General features: G+C 36.7%; 1 protein-coding gene across 5 annotated transcripts in view; it reads right to left on the minus strand.

Annotated features, from left to right (window-relative positions):
• Positions 1-2,609: 2,609 nt before the first annotated feature.
• Positions 2,610-17,635, minus strand: part of LOC121429859 (cohesin subunit SA-1-like) — a 58,453-nt gene continuing 43,427 nt past the window's right edge. Inside the window, exons 21-27 of one of the 5 annotated variants that reach the window (XM_041627112.1) lie at positions 17,289-17,437; positions 14,790-14,921; positions 14,052-14,245; positions 13,553-13,670; positions 12,090-12,227; positions 7,766-7,868; positions 2,610-4,829 (exon numbers count right to left, since the gene is read on the minus strand). In XM_041627112.1, the coding sequence (XP_041483046.1) occupies positions 4,803-4,829; positions 7,766-7,868; positions 12,090-12,227; positions 13,553-13,670; positions 14,052-14,245; positions 14,790-14,921; positions 17,289-17,437 (861 nt within the window). In that variant the 3' untranslated portion in view covers positions 2,610-4,802. Of the gene's footprint in view, positions 4,830-6,217; positions 7,083-7,765; positions 7,869-12,089; positions 12,228-13,552; positions 13,671-14,051; positions 14,246-14,789; positions 14,922-17,288; positions 17,438-17,635 lie in introns of those variants that run through there. The other 4 variants (XM_041627108.1, XM_041627110.1, XM_041627113.1 and 1 more) reach the window with 4 other exon arrangements.

Raw genomic sequence — 17,635 nt, forward strand, 5'->3', positions numbered from 1 at the left:
AAGTCATACTGATACGATAATCCAAAAGAACTTTATTTTTCTTGAAAAATAAGAAAAGTAGAATTCTTTGTAAAAATAAATGTAGAGTTGTCCATATAAAGATTACAGAGCATGATGAGCGCGCCTTCTGCGGCTGGTGACTCGGCGACGGATTTTACTTCCCGTAATCGTTCTCCCCTTTTTCCTGACCCCTATTTCCATCAGATCGAGGACGGTGAGCCCCCCTATTTTCACTACTTCGAGGAGTGTTGTGTCCGCGGACGTTCCATGAAATTGACCCCTTTTCCCGCGATTTTGGTAACGGTCATGCGGTCCCAATTCATATTGAGTGACCCCACCGGGGGCAAATCTTGCCTCTAAACGTGGACCACCCATTCAAGATGGTGTTCACATTCACTGACATAATAAATGTACATGTATATACATGTATTCATCACTCTAGTGAAGGTCAACAAAGTATTCATAATGACAGAAAGGAGCCCAAATAATGTTTGGAGAAGGCAATGCACAGATGATTTTATTAATAGTTACAGCCCACTGGTCTCTGCCATGTCTTCTTTTGAGGGTTTTAATACCATAGAATGCTATGTCAGGAAAGCATGTGCAATAACTATATTTATACAACTCATACAAAGATTCTTGTCATTTGATTGGTTGAAAGCTATTCAGTACATGATCTGCATTCATACTGAAAGCTGTTCACTAAATTGCTGCATTTATATTATTATTTTCCATTGCACAGTGACCATGCATGGTACGCTCTCTCCCTCAGTGTGTGCCACTGTGCATTTGTGTAATGTGTGTTTGCATGCATGAAGTAAATGCACCCTACTATGCTGAATGTGCACACTTGTACTAGGATCCAGGCATGAATCAGTGTGTGTTATTACAAAAAAAAGCTGCCACTGGCGGATCCAGGTAGGGGCTTGTAATGTACCCCCCCCCCTTGTAATTTTTTTTTTTTGCTTGTCAAATATTTTTCTGGAACAAAATTATCTCTATTACTTACAACGTGATAGCTCAGTCGGTAGAGTGGGGGATTCGTATTCCGTTGACCCGGGTTCAATTCCCAATTGGTGCGCTAGTGCCCTTTGGTAAGCTATTAATCCTCATTACCAGGTCCTTCGGAGAGGACCTTAAGCCGTCGGTCCTCTGGTTGCTTGCTTACAAGCATTCATGCTTTAGTAGCAGTCAGGTAAAAAATCACCACTAATCTAAATCTAAAAAAAAAAGTTTTTTTTTTGGGGGGAGGGGGTTGTCAATTTTTTCCTGTATGAAAATGCCCCCCCTTGGAAAATCCTTGATCCGCCCCTGGCTGCTGACATTGGGAAGAAGAAGCTGATTCCTTTAAATGAATCAGTTATTTTCCCTGACTATTTGTGAGAAATTACTGAACTCCTTGTATCATCCGCATCAGCTAAAGGAAAATTTGACTGTGGAATTCATTGAAACATGGACTATTATAATAAATAAAAAAACAAAACAATTGACAATGAAACCTCAGATATGTCCTTGTGTTTGATGTACACATATTTAGAACAAATTATTTACATGTACTTTATTTTGAGAAAGGTTCAAAGATTTATATATTGGAAAGAAGAGTATTCATGTGGATGGATTTTTTTAATACTTTGAAGAGGGATAGAAACAGTGGGAAGAAAATTGAAGTTTGAAGAGAGAGAGGGGGGGGGGGGGGTGGGGAGCAGGAGAAAGAAAAAGAGTGAGGAGGGGTGGGGTAGAATTCTAAAAAGAGTAAGGAGGAGGGCTGGGGTAGAGTTATAAACAAAAGATGAGAGGTGGGGGTAGAGTGAATGAGAGGGAGGGGTGGGGTAGAGTTACAAATATAGTAGTTATAAATAAACCTTAGGGTAATAAGAGAGGGAACAACAAAAGAGTTGTATCATCGTGTCGGTGCAATAATGCCTTTAACACCACACTATCGTACATAAGTGCATTGCATATTAGGGCTTGTCTGCGGTGAGAATAAGTGTTTTGCTAGGGTGATTGTGCAGTGACATGATATTGAGATAGGAGAAAGATAGTGAGACGTACGAAGAGGGGAGTCCTTGTCCTTTCATGGACTTCTCAGTTTCAAGCAACAATATAAAATCACTCTGATCTCCCTTTTTCTCATCAATATGATCTTTTCAAATTTCAGTTTACTTCTACATAAAGTATGCCGTATTGTCACCAATACATCACCACCATTGTGGACGCATTATCATCATCACCAAAATCACGGTTGTTATACTATCCCCATCATTTTGATATCATCATCATCAATTATGCTGCATATACTGTAGAGCGCTCAGAGACTTCTGACAAAGTAAGTATTACGCGCTATATAAGCAAGTATAATTATCATTAGCTTCAACATCATCCCCAGCATCATCATCTTCATCTTCATCATCATCATTGTCAATATCATCTTCAGCATCACCATCATCATCGATATCGTCTTCAGCATCACCATCGTCAATATCAACTTCAGCTTCATCATCATCGTCAATATCGTCTTCACCATCATCAATATCATCTTCAGCAACATTAATGAAAGTGTATCCAGTTCATATGTCTTGACACTGACAAAATATGATCAACCAACAAAATGCTGTATAATTCAACTTGTTTATTCAACTTTCCACAAAAGTTTTTGAACTCGTACAATATTACGATCTAAATTACTAATATACACAGCTTCATCATTTTTTTTACAAAAACTCAAAAACCAACATGCTCATGCTAATACAAAAATTTGAAGTCTATTAAAAACTCACTTTAGTAATAGAACACATTGATTAGGAATTCTCATCCATTGACATGATAATACTGTACACAGTCTCAATAACAGTTAACAATAACACCAACATGCAATTAAATATACATTACCATGAATGGCTTGTTTCAATAAATAAAGGGACATATTTCTGTAATTTGCGTTTTCCATAATACATATGTCAACAACATTTAGTACCATGAGAGGCCTTTGGGTTGACCACTTTTCTTAGAGATGCAATATAGCAGTTACTTTTCCTTTCCAACATTCAAAATTCATTGTAGTATTGCTGTTCAGTGGGCTCTCAGCCATGGATTCACATTGTATCAAACCGGGTGACTGAATGGGTACCTGCAGGATATTGATTGCATGAAATGCTAGTGTGCTGTAAGGTCACCATGCTAAAAACTATCGTAATAATATCCAAGTCCGTTGGAAGCAGACAGGGACAAATATGCACAATAAAAGGACTGTATCAATATCACTACTGATATAGCATATATAAACAAGAACAGCATGATTTTGAATTCATGACATAGTAATTTCAGTCACATAATGGTTTGTATGTGACAACACAATAACTGGTAAGAAAAACACTTATCATAAAAAGGTATGATACAATATTTACATGGTTCGTTTATCTAATTCAAACAGGAAATAAAAATCAATAATATACATGTATCCTGGAACCAGGAAACATTCATTCATCAATTAATCAGCATTAAAGCCTATTTAAGTTTTGGCGAATCCCTCAAAAGTACATGTCCCTATTCCAATCCATTACTAAACAATATGACTGAGTATGCCCTAAAACATTTATGATATTGAGGATTAAAAATCAAAGGGTGTTTTACTGATAAAATTTGCAGTTTGAGATGATTTCAAGTTTATCAAGTGGTCGATCGGAAAACAGCATTTTTTTCTTCATCTTAATAATAGAGCACTTCACAAGAAATGAAATGAGATGAAAATGCCAATAGGAAATGCTCTAAAGCCCTTTTAAAGAAAAAAATATATAACCGAGAAGGGGCAGTAAGAAAATTCAAACTTAACATTGATAAGAAAAAACAAGAGATTTGAAAACCACTACACTTTTGTAAGATTGGAATGTAAGATGATAACTAGAGAGTAATTCATTTTGATCTATTACCATAGCTTAAGATGGGCTGTAATTTAATGTAAAACTTATTTTCTTATGAAAAATGAATAAAGAATCAAAGGCAAAGTATAGGTTTTCATTGTTATTCTAATACCCCCCTTACCCATTCATTAATGGAATGGTTTTCATTTTATAGCAATATTTTGTGGTAAATTGCCAATTCATCTACTGCCAACTCGCCCACTCCACACATGGTCTATCTTCATTTTGTCTAATGCCATTCCGTCCATCAACATTTCGCCTAAAATCTGTTTGGTCCAATCATCACTTGGTCTAATCACCATTACATCTTCAATCATTTTGTCTCATATGCAGTTGGTCTAATATCCATTTTATTTTCACTAATTTAACGAAATTAACACTTAGTCCAATTAGACTAAATGGTATGGCTACTGGACCAAATGGTTATTAGACGAAATGGCGAGTGGAAAAAATGGCAATTAGACCATGTGGATAGTGGACAAACTGATGGTAGGCCAAATGATAGTAGACGAATTCGAAGTAGACCAATTAAAAATAAGGCAGATCAAGTCACATATACACAAACTTTGCAGGCCTATGAATGTAATAAGAAATAAGAATTAGAGTTGCAAATAATCTACCATCTTTAAATATGAATTGCTTTTGAAGAACAGATAAATTTGAGGTATTGCTTTGATATTACAGTTTGATTTTTTATAAAAACTGCTCATGAATGAAAATCCTTTTCTTAATTTGACCTTAATCTGACAGTCTTTAACATGGGATGAATATTATCATTACTATAATTCCTTCAGTTTCAATAAATATGAAATTAATTTTCTGCCATCTTTGTGAGCTGGGCAGTAACAGGATAGATGCTGATAGAGTTCCAAATGACCCAGATCCTTAGAATGTTCCCATCTGCATGTCCTCCTGTTAACATGAAAAAATACAAAATAATTGTAAGGTGCTTCGTTGCTCTCATGAAAATACTGAAAGTTCACCTTTATCATAATTTGGTTTTAATAACAGCGAAAAAATTGTTCCAAACTTTGCTCAGATAAAATGCAAAACATATCGTTTTATGAAAAGTGCAATATCATATTTCATCGATTCACTAAATTCTAAATAATTTTACTTTCATAGCCTTGTAATCAACTCAAATTTTTGTCATTGTTTTAGTCTCAATTTCGATCCAATTACTATTTGAATTTCTAATTGTTTAATATTCATCACTTTCTAACATCGTGTTTTTTTAAATTCTAGTTTATTATTATTTAATGAAGTTTTATTACACTTTCTCTTCAAAAATTATTTATCTACATGTATGAACATCACAAATCCTTACATGTACCTGTTTAAATTGTAATTGTTGCTTTTACCCATGTATGACTTGTGAAATTCTTTTTCTTCATTAAAAAAAAGACATTAGGGTGAACTTCCCCTTTAGAATAAAAAAATTGGGTACCTCATACCTACCAGCCCATACTATAAAATCGTATTTTGGGGCTTTTGTTGCAATTTTTTAGATTAAAAAGCTAAAACGTAAAATACATTTTTTTTATATTGGAGGGGGAAAATTAACATATTTTAACAGCTGCCGGGCCAACGATCAATAGGACAAAACCGATTTTTGGAGTATTTCATTTCATGTCTATTTAAAAAAAAAAAATTATCATTAGTAAGTTTCACAATGCATCTTAAGGGTTGTGATTATGTTGTCAATATCAATTTATCTCTACTTTCAAAAATTTATATTTTTTTCACATGTCAATGGATAAATGGGGGAAAAAAAATTACAATTGCATAAACAAACAGTGCTTTTATACTGCTTTCTAGTGACAACTAGTAGAAAATTAAAGTAAAGGGGGAAATCAAGATTTTGTTTTATGTCTGAATCCATTACAAAATTAGACACTTGTCTTGAAAAGGACAAAATTTTTGCTCGCTTGCTGCTATTTATCAATTTTGGTTATCTTTTCGGCACAATGTTGACCATCCCGGAAAAAATTGGGAATCTCGCAATCAGAGTAGGATTTTCAATTTCTAAATGTTGGTAGGTATGATCTAGGTACATCTTTTCAATTAAATGAAACAAAGGGTGATATAAATGAATACTTGAGAACCACAAATAAACATATAGAAATTGATTCATGCAAAATGTATAAAACACAAGAATATGGAAAAGAAACCTAAGAATTCAATTATTGTGAGACAAACAAAATACATATGAGAAGGAAAAAAAGGAAAGATGAGGTAGAGACGAACAATCGACTTAAAGACTGAATATTTATAAATAAAAAACATCAAATTTAAGACTCAAGTGAACAGACAGGCTTTAAACGAGATGGGTTAGTACTACAGAACTGAATAAGTTTTGTTAAAAAAAACCCTGAACTTGAACTGGCTGGTAAAGCAGTCAACCATGCTTCCAACAAGCTTAAACCTTGAACATATTTGGCAACAGGAAATAAACACAACAGGAAACAACCTGGAATGGGACAAAATGCCTAGAGGAAGTCTTCTGGGGACTTCCAAAAAACTGGAACTCAACATTGATTCAAATTGAACATGTTTGGCAACAAGAAATTAAATAAACAACCAACAACCTTACTGCCATGATGAAGTATGCTAGAACTGAACTGAATATGAATTGAACATGTTTGTTATTAAACAGGAAATAAACACCACTACCAACAACTCAAGCAGAATGAATTGCCTTGATGAAGTATTCTGGAACTGAACATAAATTGAAGTGAACAAGGTTTGCGAACAGGAAACAAACACAAAAGCCAAAAACCTGAAGCAGGACGGACTGCCTTGATGAAATCTTTTGAGGACTGGAACTGAACATGAATGGAATTGAACTGAACATGTTTGGCAACAAGAATTAAACACAACAGCCAACAACCTGAACGGGCAAACTGCCTAGATGAAATCCTCTGAGGAATCATAGTCCTCCACCAGGTCAGCCATCATCTGATCCTCATCATAGCTTGGAAGAATCACTCTCCTACTCCTCCTGGACCTCCTGAAACCACCTGTAGGAGCTGTACCCTGGAAGGTGCCTTTGAAGGATTCCTTCAGAGCGCCCTTGGTAGCGCGCCCACTGCTTTCAAAGGCAAGAGGCTTGTGCCTGTGTACATGGGCTGGAAATTCTTTAGGGGTAGAACGGTACCTTGATGACTGGGGGGGAGGGTAGTAAGCGTCATGGTGATAATAGCAAAGCAAGATGAATATATACATATATTTTGAAACATGAAATAAAACACAAGGATTAAACTAATCATGTTAGCAAATAAAAAATATTAGCAATAGTTGTGAAGTTGACCCCATTTTTATATTTTTTTTTGGTATGATTTTTGGGGCGGAAGGAGGGGGAGTGGTTATTGACTTTTTTATGACAGAAAGACAATAATTGATAATAAAAATCAAGATAACATTTGTGGACAGTCATATTTTTTTTAATTGAACTGTTTATAAAATTTAAAAACAAGTGGAGCGCATCTGGCAGTCTCGCCTGCATTACGCGATTCAATATAGCAGCAGTGCTGACAATGAAAACAGCTATTGAATAATTCTTCACAAAAAAAAAACACTCATATGATAAAGAAAAACTATTTCCATTGACCCAACATGACCTTTGACCATGATCATGTGACGGATGAGCTAAAAATGCTAGATATTTGTTTGTTCCACTTTGGCACTTCATATACCAATTATTTATAAAGTCATGTGTGATTAATATGAGCAGATTTATCAAATAGCATAAGAGAATTAAAATTGGCAGACATAAGGACTTAACCAAATTTATTTTGATCATTCTTCTTATTGTATTCTGAGACAGGAAGGTCTGACGGTACACTCACCAAAACCTGCATGGCTTGTCCTTCATGGAAGTCATCCTCGTCTTCCTCCTCTTCATCCTCCTCCTCATCATCCTCTTCATCAACCTCCTGGTGCATAGGATGCCTGGTTTAAAGGAATAATTCAGGATTAGAATCTGATCCAGCTTAAGAAATACATAAATGTGAGGGGTGATTTTGCCTCCATCAAAGTCTGAATTGCCCCTAGAATTCCCCAAACGGAATGTTTTTTGCGTCAATCTTAGAGGTTTTGTGGCTCAGTGGATAAGTCTCCAGACCTTGAACAACAAGACCCGGGGGTTGGAATTACGAAATGTACTCCCATCATTTTGAAAGGAGTTCATGTATGTTTACCACTCTTCACCTAGGTGTAGTAAATGGGTACCCACTAGGAAGGAATTCCTTGAATGTTTGAGCACCTGATGAGAGTAAGACATGCTGAAGCCGGGTAGTATGCAACTCTTAGAAACACTTATATATAAATTATAAATATATAAATTTTGCAAATAATTATATTATTTGCAAAATCAAATAATTATATTATTTGATTATCTTTAATAGATTAACCCTAAGATCTGCTTAAAGCGATACTCTAGAACATTAAGAAAATTGATCATCATGTACGTTGAGAAGGGCCGAATAATAAATGCAATCATACATCAAATCTGTCCATGGTTCAAACACCCTCTCCTGGTTTAAATCCATTGTGCAAATTTGGATGATTCACAGTATGTTGCATTTAACACATAATTGCTTAATGTGCAAAAAATAGCCTTTCGTATAGAAATAGCCCCACCCCCAAAAAAATCAGCAATCGCAGATGCCCAAATGTAAAATAACCACAAATAACTCTCAGAAAATAAATGTCAATCGCGCCAAAAATTGGCGCGCAGCTTGCCTGGAACATAATATACAAAATTCTGTATTAATCTATTTCATGTAAATTGCTATTAATTAATTTGCTAATTTATGTATAATCAGTATGCTAAATCATACTTACTCCTCTAATTCCCTAAATAATGCTCTAAATAATCGCTAGAGGGTATTCATTTGTCTCGCAATCTACTATGGGATCAGAAGGTTATCAAGACTTGTACAGTCTTGCCATACATAGATGGCCTTTCACAACTTAAACGCCGATTAGAAGGTCACGTATCCGAACGGTTTTCCGCTCGGACACCACCTTACGCAAACAGCTTGTACGCCCCAAAGACCCTATCCCTGATCAGACGTGATGGCGTAGTATACAACATTCCTTGCCAGGGATGTGACGGGTCTTACATCGGAGAGACAGCCCGACCGATAGTTGAACGCATTTCTGAACACAAGCGCGATGTTCGGTTACAGCGAACCGACACATCCGCGGTGGCAGAACATGCTTGGGAGAAGCAACACCACCCAGATTGGGAGGGTGTACATTGCATTGCCAAAGAAAGACATTGGTATACACGCAGGATTAACCCTAAAAAGACTGGGGGGGGGCTGATTCAGCCCCCCCCTCGACATTTTTCGCGATAAATCCGCCGCACGAAATTTTTTGACAGCGTCGCTCGCTGACTTTTTACTTTCAAGTCTCGCGCAACTTTTGAGACCAAAATTGTGACCCCCGGGTACGCGATTCCAAAATTACGCAACATTTCGTAAGTGCATGCAGACCCAAAATTACTCAAAAACGTGAATTTGTGTACAAATCCAATGCAAATAGTGTTCTTAGCCAATATTCACAAATGCATCATTATTTTTCCTTTTACTGCTTAAAATCAATTAATTTTATCTTTTTTATGGTCAAAATAAAGTCCCCAACAATTTCCATTGAAAAAAACAATAAAAAACAAAAAGTCGAAAAACAAAGAAATACATAAGAAATTTAGAAAACAATAGAATACATAAGAAAATAAATGTGATTTTGAATTTTTTTCAAAATCAATTTGATCAGATGCCTGTCTAGAGTATGTGAAACAAAAATTAGCATTTCAGGGGCATTATTTTATTAATTAGAGCAAACTTATGATTTTACGCATAAATTAGCATAATTAATGAGACATGAGATTTTTTTACAGAATTTGATGTTATAGTTTTGTAGATAATGCCATGGGTAACGCGTGTGCCAATTTTCGTCGCGATCGCGCGATCGACGGCCGAGATCATAAGGGGGGGCTGAATCAGCCCCCCCCCAGTCTTCTTAGGCGTCGAAATAGCCCAGTCTATTTAGGGTTAAGGAGGCTATTAGTATACGTCTTTGTCCTAACAATTTCAACAGAGACAGCGGGATCGACATCCCCGATTTCTGGATGCGAACCATCCGACAGCACAATACCCCCTTACCTGGCAGTGCACGCCGACCCGATCGCTCCCGGCCCCGATCGAGGGAACGCTCAGCCAGTCAACCCCCGCCCACGGGAAACTAGCGAGCCCGCCAATTTTGGTCTCATTTGCATATTGCCGACCCACGGCGTATTTGCATATACCCCCGGCTTATTTGCATAACTCCTGACCAATCACACAACGGATCAGTGCCCACCTATTGTTCTCGCGTTTGTGCGTACGGTCTTGGAGGTAAGTATAAATAGAGTACGATATCGGACAATCCGTGTCACTTGATAAAGAGTTGCAGCGGCACTCGAAAGCTCGTGAACTTGTAAGCTAGTAAACACTTTTTTGCGAGAGTGATCACGAATTTCCTAGAAAGCCAGTGAACACTTTTTGCGAGAGTGATCACGAATTTCCTTGTTGTCCATAGTAGATTGCGAGACAAATGAATACCCTCTAGCGATTATTTCAATCCGCAATAATGAACCTATTTAGTAATGCTCTAAATGTTATAAATAATATTTGGTGTAGAAACGCTTTTTGTTGTTCTCAGCAAATTAACATGAAAAAAGCTTGCAATATCAGAACAATTTCCTATGTACTAAATTAGTTCATTATTGCGGATTGAAATAATCGCTAGAGGGTATTCATTTGTCTCGCAATCTACTATGGTCAACAAGGAAATTCGTGATCACTCTCGCAAAAAGTGTTCACTGGCTTTCTAGGAAATTCGTGATCACTCTCGCAAAAAAGTGTTCACTAGCTTACAAGTTCATGAGCTTTCGAGTGCCGCTGCAACTCTTTATCAAGTGACAAGGATTGTCCGATATCGTACTGTATTTATACTAATCTCCAAGACCGTACGCACAAGCGCACGAAGCGCACTCGAAAGCTCGTGAACTTGTAAGCTAGTGAACACTTTTTGCGAGAGTGATCACGAATTTCCTAGAAAGCCAGTGAACACTTTTTGTTCACTCGCAAAAAGTGTTCACTGGCTTTCTAGGAAATTCGTGATCACTCTCGCAAAAAAGTGTTCACTAGCTTACAAGTTCATGAGCTTTCGAGTGCCGCTGCAACTCTTTATCAAGTGACAAGGATTGTCCGATATCGTACTGTATTTATACTAATCTCCAAGACCGTACGCACAAGCGCACGAAGCGCACTCGAAAGCTCGTGAACTTGTAAGCTAGTGAACACTTTTTGCGAGAGTGATCACGAATTTCCTGGTTGACCATAGTAGATTGCGAGACAAATGAATACCCACTAGCGATTAATTTCCTATGTATTATATTTTTTTTTGCAATTTCTTATGCATTTCTTTTTTTTTTTACCTTTTGTTGTTAATTGTTTTTCAACGGACTTTGTCAGGACTCTTTTGAGATCATAAACAGCATAAAATAAATCTATTAGAACAGCAAAACTAAAAAATAATCATGAAATTATGATTATGGTTGTCAACGTAATTTGCATTGACTTTGTACACAAAATCAAGTTTTTGAGCAATTTTTGGTCTGCGATGCACTTACAAAATGTTGCGTAATGTCCAAACCGCGTACCCGGTTGTAACAAATATGGTCTAAAAAGATGTGCAAGACTTGAAAGTAAAGTCAAAGAGCAGCGCGGCGAAAATATTGCGCAAATCGTTGAGGAGGGGGCATATAGTTATACTTTCTAAGTTACGATGACATTTCAAAAACTTAGCCTTGGTTAAGATTTCAATGTTGACAACGCCGCCACCATCGAAAAAGCGGCGCCTATAGTCTCGCTCTGCTATGCAGGCAAGACAAAAAACCTGTTGAACCGTTGACGAGAAGAGCTATACTAAAATATTTTACTTTTTCTTATCCTATTCAACATGGTCTAGCACTGAAAACATCCTAGCCCCTTTTCTCTTTCTATGTTCTTATGTAGATTGTTTTGTTGAAATTCCGAGGGGTAAATATCTATAATAAAACCCCAAATTTGTGGACTAGATCCAATCCTGTATCTGTTCCTGGACTTAAATCTAACCCTGTACCTGTCCCTAGTCTTAGCCTTGCTTGCTTGATTTCTGCCTTGATAACTATGTCTAGCCCTAGCTTTCCTGGTCCTGGTCCTCTGGCTATTAAGCCAAGAGGCCAAGGAGGCTTGTGAACTTGGGTCTGTGCTTTCCATCCTGTGAAACCAATATATATTATGGGTTATACATTCTCATCTAATCTCATCTAATTTTAGCTGCAGTGTCAATGTAAACAGGTGTATAAAAGTTTAGTTGTATCATTGCCATCTGATAACTAGCATTGAATCCAATGATTTGAAAATTGGATGACACTGATACCAAGGGAGGGGGGGGGAGGTAAGATCAGTGGCAGAATGAGCACATTTAATGTGCAACATTGTTTTTACTAGATGGTGGGCCCATCCAAAATATTTATCTGGGTTTAGGGGGCTTTTCATGAAAGGGCTTTTTGCAACAGATTCCATACAACCTTTGCTTCTCAGATCTGAAAAAAAACTTTGATGAAACGCTTCCAAGGTTGTGCCTTTCAATTAAAAATACAGGGCCCCGTTTTACAAAGAGTTACGATTGATCCAATCAAACTCAGCTGTATGGAAATCCATCCATACCATAATTCTTTTCTACAGGAAATTTGCACAAGCTCCTTGGTAAACAAAGTGAATCATACTGAATCTTCAAGAAAACAATAAATGTACATCATATCAACAATGTTTTTTTTAACAAACATGCATTTTATATGGCGACGTTTCTGGCTTTCCTTAGTTGTAATTGATCGGATCAATCAAAACTCTTTGTAACATAGGGCCCAGATGTACAGCATAATGAGAGGAAAAAGATGATGAGGGTAAGAATTGAAGAGGGTGTGACACAGGAACAGATGTTGTAAAGGAACTTCAGTACAATCATAAATGAAGACATAGAGAATAGAAATTCATGAAAGGTTTAATAGTTCTAGGCAGGGGTAGATCCAGGATTTTCAAAGGGGGGGGGGGGGGGTTTCACAATTTCCCATGGAAAATTTGACAAGCAAAAAAATAAAGAAAAAAAAAGGTCCTTGGTTTCAAGGAGGGGGGTACACTTGTGTTAGAACAACAAATTTACGATTCAAATAAAAATTGTGACAATGCCTCTCAAAGGGGGGGGGGGGGTGCACGGGCTTGATGTGCCCTGGATCCGCCAGTACAATTGCTTCATATATAGCTCATTGCTGAATGAGTTGCATTTAAACGCAACTCAAGAAATCAAGTGCAAATCCCTAATACCCATGTTTAATCGAATGAAAATGGAAGTTGTGTTGGATTTCTTAAGTTGCATTTGATCACAAGTCTTACTGCAAAGGGCCCATATCAGCCTCCAACACTGAGGTATACAACTTCAGGTCAAAGTCAAATCTATTGGTACAGAAATACCATCGCCCATATCAAAGCCCATCGACCATTGTGTATTATCGATACATGGATTATAAAACTATATGTACTCACTCAAAATCTCTATCGGATCCTTGAAGTGATGTCTCTTCATCTCCTCTTAGTCTCTTTGCAGCCCCGGTAACATTCATATGAGCATCTCGTGATAACCATTGGTCATTGGAACTCTCATCTACACCAACAAAATGAGAAGGCCAAAGCTAAAAAATACTCTCAACTTATTGTCTTCAGTACATGAATTAAGAAAACTTGACAATTTGAAATCAATCTTAGTTTGAATTTGATTTGGCCATATTGTAACTTTTAGTTAAACAGGCCACATCTTACAAACAACTGCTACAGATTCAGTTTATACCCAAACTAAGTTAAATTGGAATTCATATTTTTTAAACTTCACAATTTGTATCCTACATGTGTCGGAATGCCTTTGTTAAAACATAAGGCTTGGAGATTGATAATGAAGCTGATTTCTATAATTGATTGCATTGATTATTGTGTATGATCAATCATCCCTATGATCAACCAGTAAGCTGAGGGGTAATGGCCCCCTTACCTCCATGCAAGCCCATCTTCCTCTTCATTCCCTTGGCTTGTTTCTTGCCCATCTTGTGTATCCTTGGAATCTCTGGAGGCCTTTCAATGAGGTCTCCCTGAAGCAATGAATGTCTGTAGATCCTGAGAGGAGCCCATTCCTCTCCTTCCTGTTCAGTCATGCCCTCCTTCAAGTTCTTGTCCAAGTATTGCAATCTATGAAAGATATTGTCAAAGGAAATGTTTTCATATGAAAAAGAAAAAGGTTTTTACATAAAAAAGACAATATGTGCACAGACCTGCAATGTGATTGGCAACTTTGTTTCAATTGGATCTTAATGCATCACATTGTGTATGCTGGGCTTTAACCCTAAAAGACCAGGGGGCGGATTCCACCCCCCTCTCTACATTATTCATGATAAATCCGCTGTGCAAAATTATTCAACCGTGCCGCTCGCTTACTTTTCACTTTCAAATCTCGCACAACTTTTGAGACCAAATTTGTGATGCCGAGGTAGGCAATCTTGAAATTATGCAACATTATGTAAGTGCATGTCAGGTCAAAAACGTGAAATCATGAACAAAACCAATGCAAATTGTGTATTTCGCAAAAATTCATAAAAGTATCATTATTTCTACTTGTACTGTTTTAACTTCATCAATTTGTCTTGTTTATGATCAGAAAAAAGTTTGCAACAATTTCCATTAAAAAAAAAAAAGTTTTAGGGTTAATTCATGAATTGTAGAAAGGCTGACTTACACAGTACGTTTATCTTGCCTCATCAGCTTACTGCTGAACTCTGTTAATATCTCTAGGTATCCAACATTTGGAGGAGGTGCATACTCGTTGGTTGGGTCTTCCAAAGGGGTCAAACTAAACTGGATACCTTCCCTGATTGAAACAGACAACATGACCAATGAACATTCATCATAGAATAAATGTAATTATTCTAACAGAAAATAATTTTTTAGGTCCAGGCTAAATGTTACAACTTTACAGAAGTGGATGATCAAGCTAGTGATGTTTCAAATAGTGTACAAAAAGAAAATACCGTAAGTAATGGACTATAAACTGCACCCCCAACTTTGAAATTATCACACACAAATATATCCTCACACTCTTTCTAAATCCTTCTCACCTTTACATGCATATTTGAGAAACCAAGAAATGAAATTAATAAAGATTTCAAAGTATTAAAATAGATTACCGTTATACGGAAATCTGCTGTACTTTATCAATTGTAATAATAACATTAACATGTAAACAGAGCTCACTGGGAGTACAGTATAATGAACTGAAGTGGCTACCCTGAGTAAAATGTCATTTTTATTTTCGAAATTATTATGGTAATAGTTCCAACATCTCAAAATCTCAAATCTTCTTTTTCTATACACTTGTCCCTTTCTCCTTCTCTTCTTTACTTGCTATGGTCAAAGTGCTTTTGCAGTTTAATAGTACTCCCACTCTTTGGTCTCCCTTTACATATGCGTCAGTCTATCTCTATTGAATCCTACAAATCTCTTCTTAAAACACATCTCTTCCTGTACTGAATTATCAAGTATTATTATATTAAAGGTCAAGTCCACATCAGAAAAATGTTGATTCCAATCTATAGAGAAAAATCAGACAAGCACAATGATGAAAATATCATCAAATCGGATGTAAAATATGAAATTTATGACATTTCCAAGTTTTGATTATTTTTAACAAAATAGTTACATGAATCCAAATGAGAGAGTCGATGATGTCACTCGCTCACTATTTCTTTTGTTTTTTATTGTTTGAATTATACAATATTTCAATTTTTGCGAATTTGACGATTAGGACCTCCTTGCCTGTAGCACAAAATGTTAAAATAATGGAATTCCACGTGTTCAGGGAGGAATGAAACTTCATTTCACATGACAATGACGAGAAAATAAAAATGTTTCATATAATAAAATACAAAAGAAATAGTGAGTAAGTGATGTCATCAGTTCCTCATTTGCATACTATCTAAGGTCAGCTGGAAAAAAAACCCTGATAATATGAAAGATATCTGAATACACTGAACAGATTATTTTACCAAAAAAAGAAGAAATATTCTGCATGTCATCACAGTTATCACCATGCCTAATGGACCTACTGGCCTTTACCTGTAAACAAATTGGACATTCTCACCCAGTGAAACCATTACTCTTAGCGAATTACATGACCAGTCACATTATGTCACATGGCAGCTGTATTGTGTGCACACATGCACACACAATATTACACATGTACATGGCTTGCCGGCTAGCTATAGGATGCATGTCATCGTCTCTATCTCTCGCACACAAGGCCATGGCTCAGGAGGTCCGATCATACACATCAATCAAAATCATCATGGGGAAAGAATGAAAATAAGGTAGGGATGCTTGGTCTTTGACCTGTCCCCTCATCATCACACTAGGTGGATGAATTGCTTGTTAAAAAGAGTTTCATGACTTTTATTGCGGTGATAGATGACACCTCAGATCTTGTCAAACCACCAGTAATGTAGGAACTATGTCAACTCAGGAGGATTCAGTCCAGTAAACACTCTTGAGGTACAGGACTACTTCAGAGCTGAAGGAGTATACATCAAATCAATTGAAGGTAGGGTTAATTCCATATGCACAAGTGTTGGAAAACTAATTAGGAAGAAGTCAGGTTAAGGAGCAAAGGGAGTAGACCGACTGCAAGAAGCAGATTCTAGAAATTTTGGCTACCGCAGGAATCATATCAAATGAATTGGACCTGAGAGAAGGAAACAGTGGTCCAATAAGTATGCATACAACTCCCCCCACACCCCCACCCCAGCCCCCTTCACTCTTTTATTCAGCACTAGGAGAGCAGAATTTACTTTTTTGTCATATTATTGAAAAGCGCTATAAGCATGATAATGGAAAAGCACTAAATATCTAATGTATGTATGTATGTGTATAGTTGTTCAGACTTTTATCGACTGCAATGGACTAAAATGAAGACCCAAGACAAAAAATGTATTTCCTTGTAGTAATACAGTATTTTTTCCTAAAACACCACTTAATAAGGGCAACCACGCACTATATTTTGTTAGAATTGATGGTGAGGTTTTTAAAGTTAACATCCATGAAAAGCAACAAAAAAAAGTTTGCCATCTAACAAATCAAGGGAAGATGGAGGGATATATCAACACACCTTGCTGAGGCTCCAAATTAATATATTTTCTTGAGCTTTTAGTTCTGGAAAAAAAAAGTTACTCCCTTTTATACATACTTGTGTAAAGCAGCGACAGCATCTCTAGTCTTGATCTGATCCAGACCAAACGTCAATGAGAATCTTCTTGCAAGTTCCTTGATAGCATTGAGTTGACTCTGTGTCTTGGCTTCGTCATATCCCATGTCACCTTTCATGTCTTTGAATAGCTACAAAGATACAAATAAAGGTAAGAAGGAATGATAATCACTCAACAAATCAGCATTCACAAATAATCTTTACCAAGTTCATCATATACTTTTCATAGAACAAGAGAAAATTGAAGAGACCATGCCATGACCATTAAACATATTTTCAAAAAGTAATAAGTATTTTTGACCAAGTTTCAAGTCTGAAGGCTATCTACT

The sequence above is a fragment of the Lytechinus variegatus genome, chromosome 16, assembly GCF_018143015.1.
Source record: "Lytechinus variegatus isolate NC3 chromosome 16, Lvar_3.0, whole genome shotgun sequence".
Lineage (NCBI taxonomy): Eukaryota > Metazoa > Echinodermata > Echinoidea > Temnopleuroida > Toxopneustidae > Lytechinus > Lytechinus variegatus.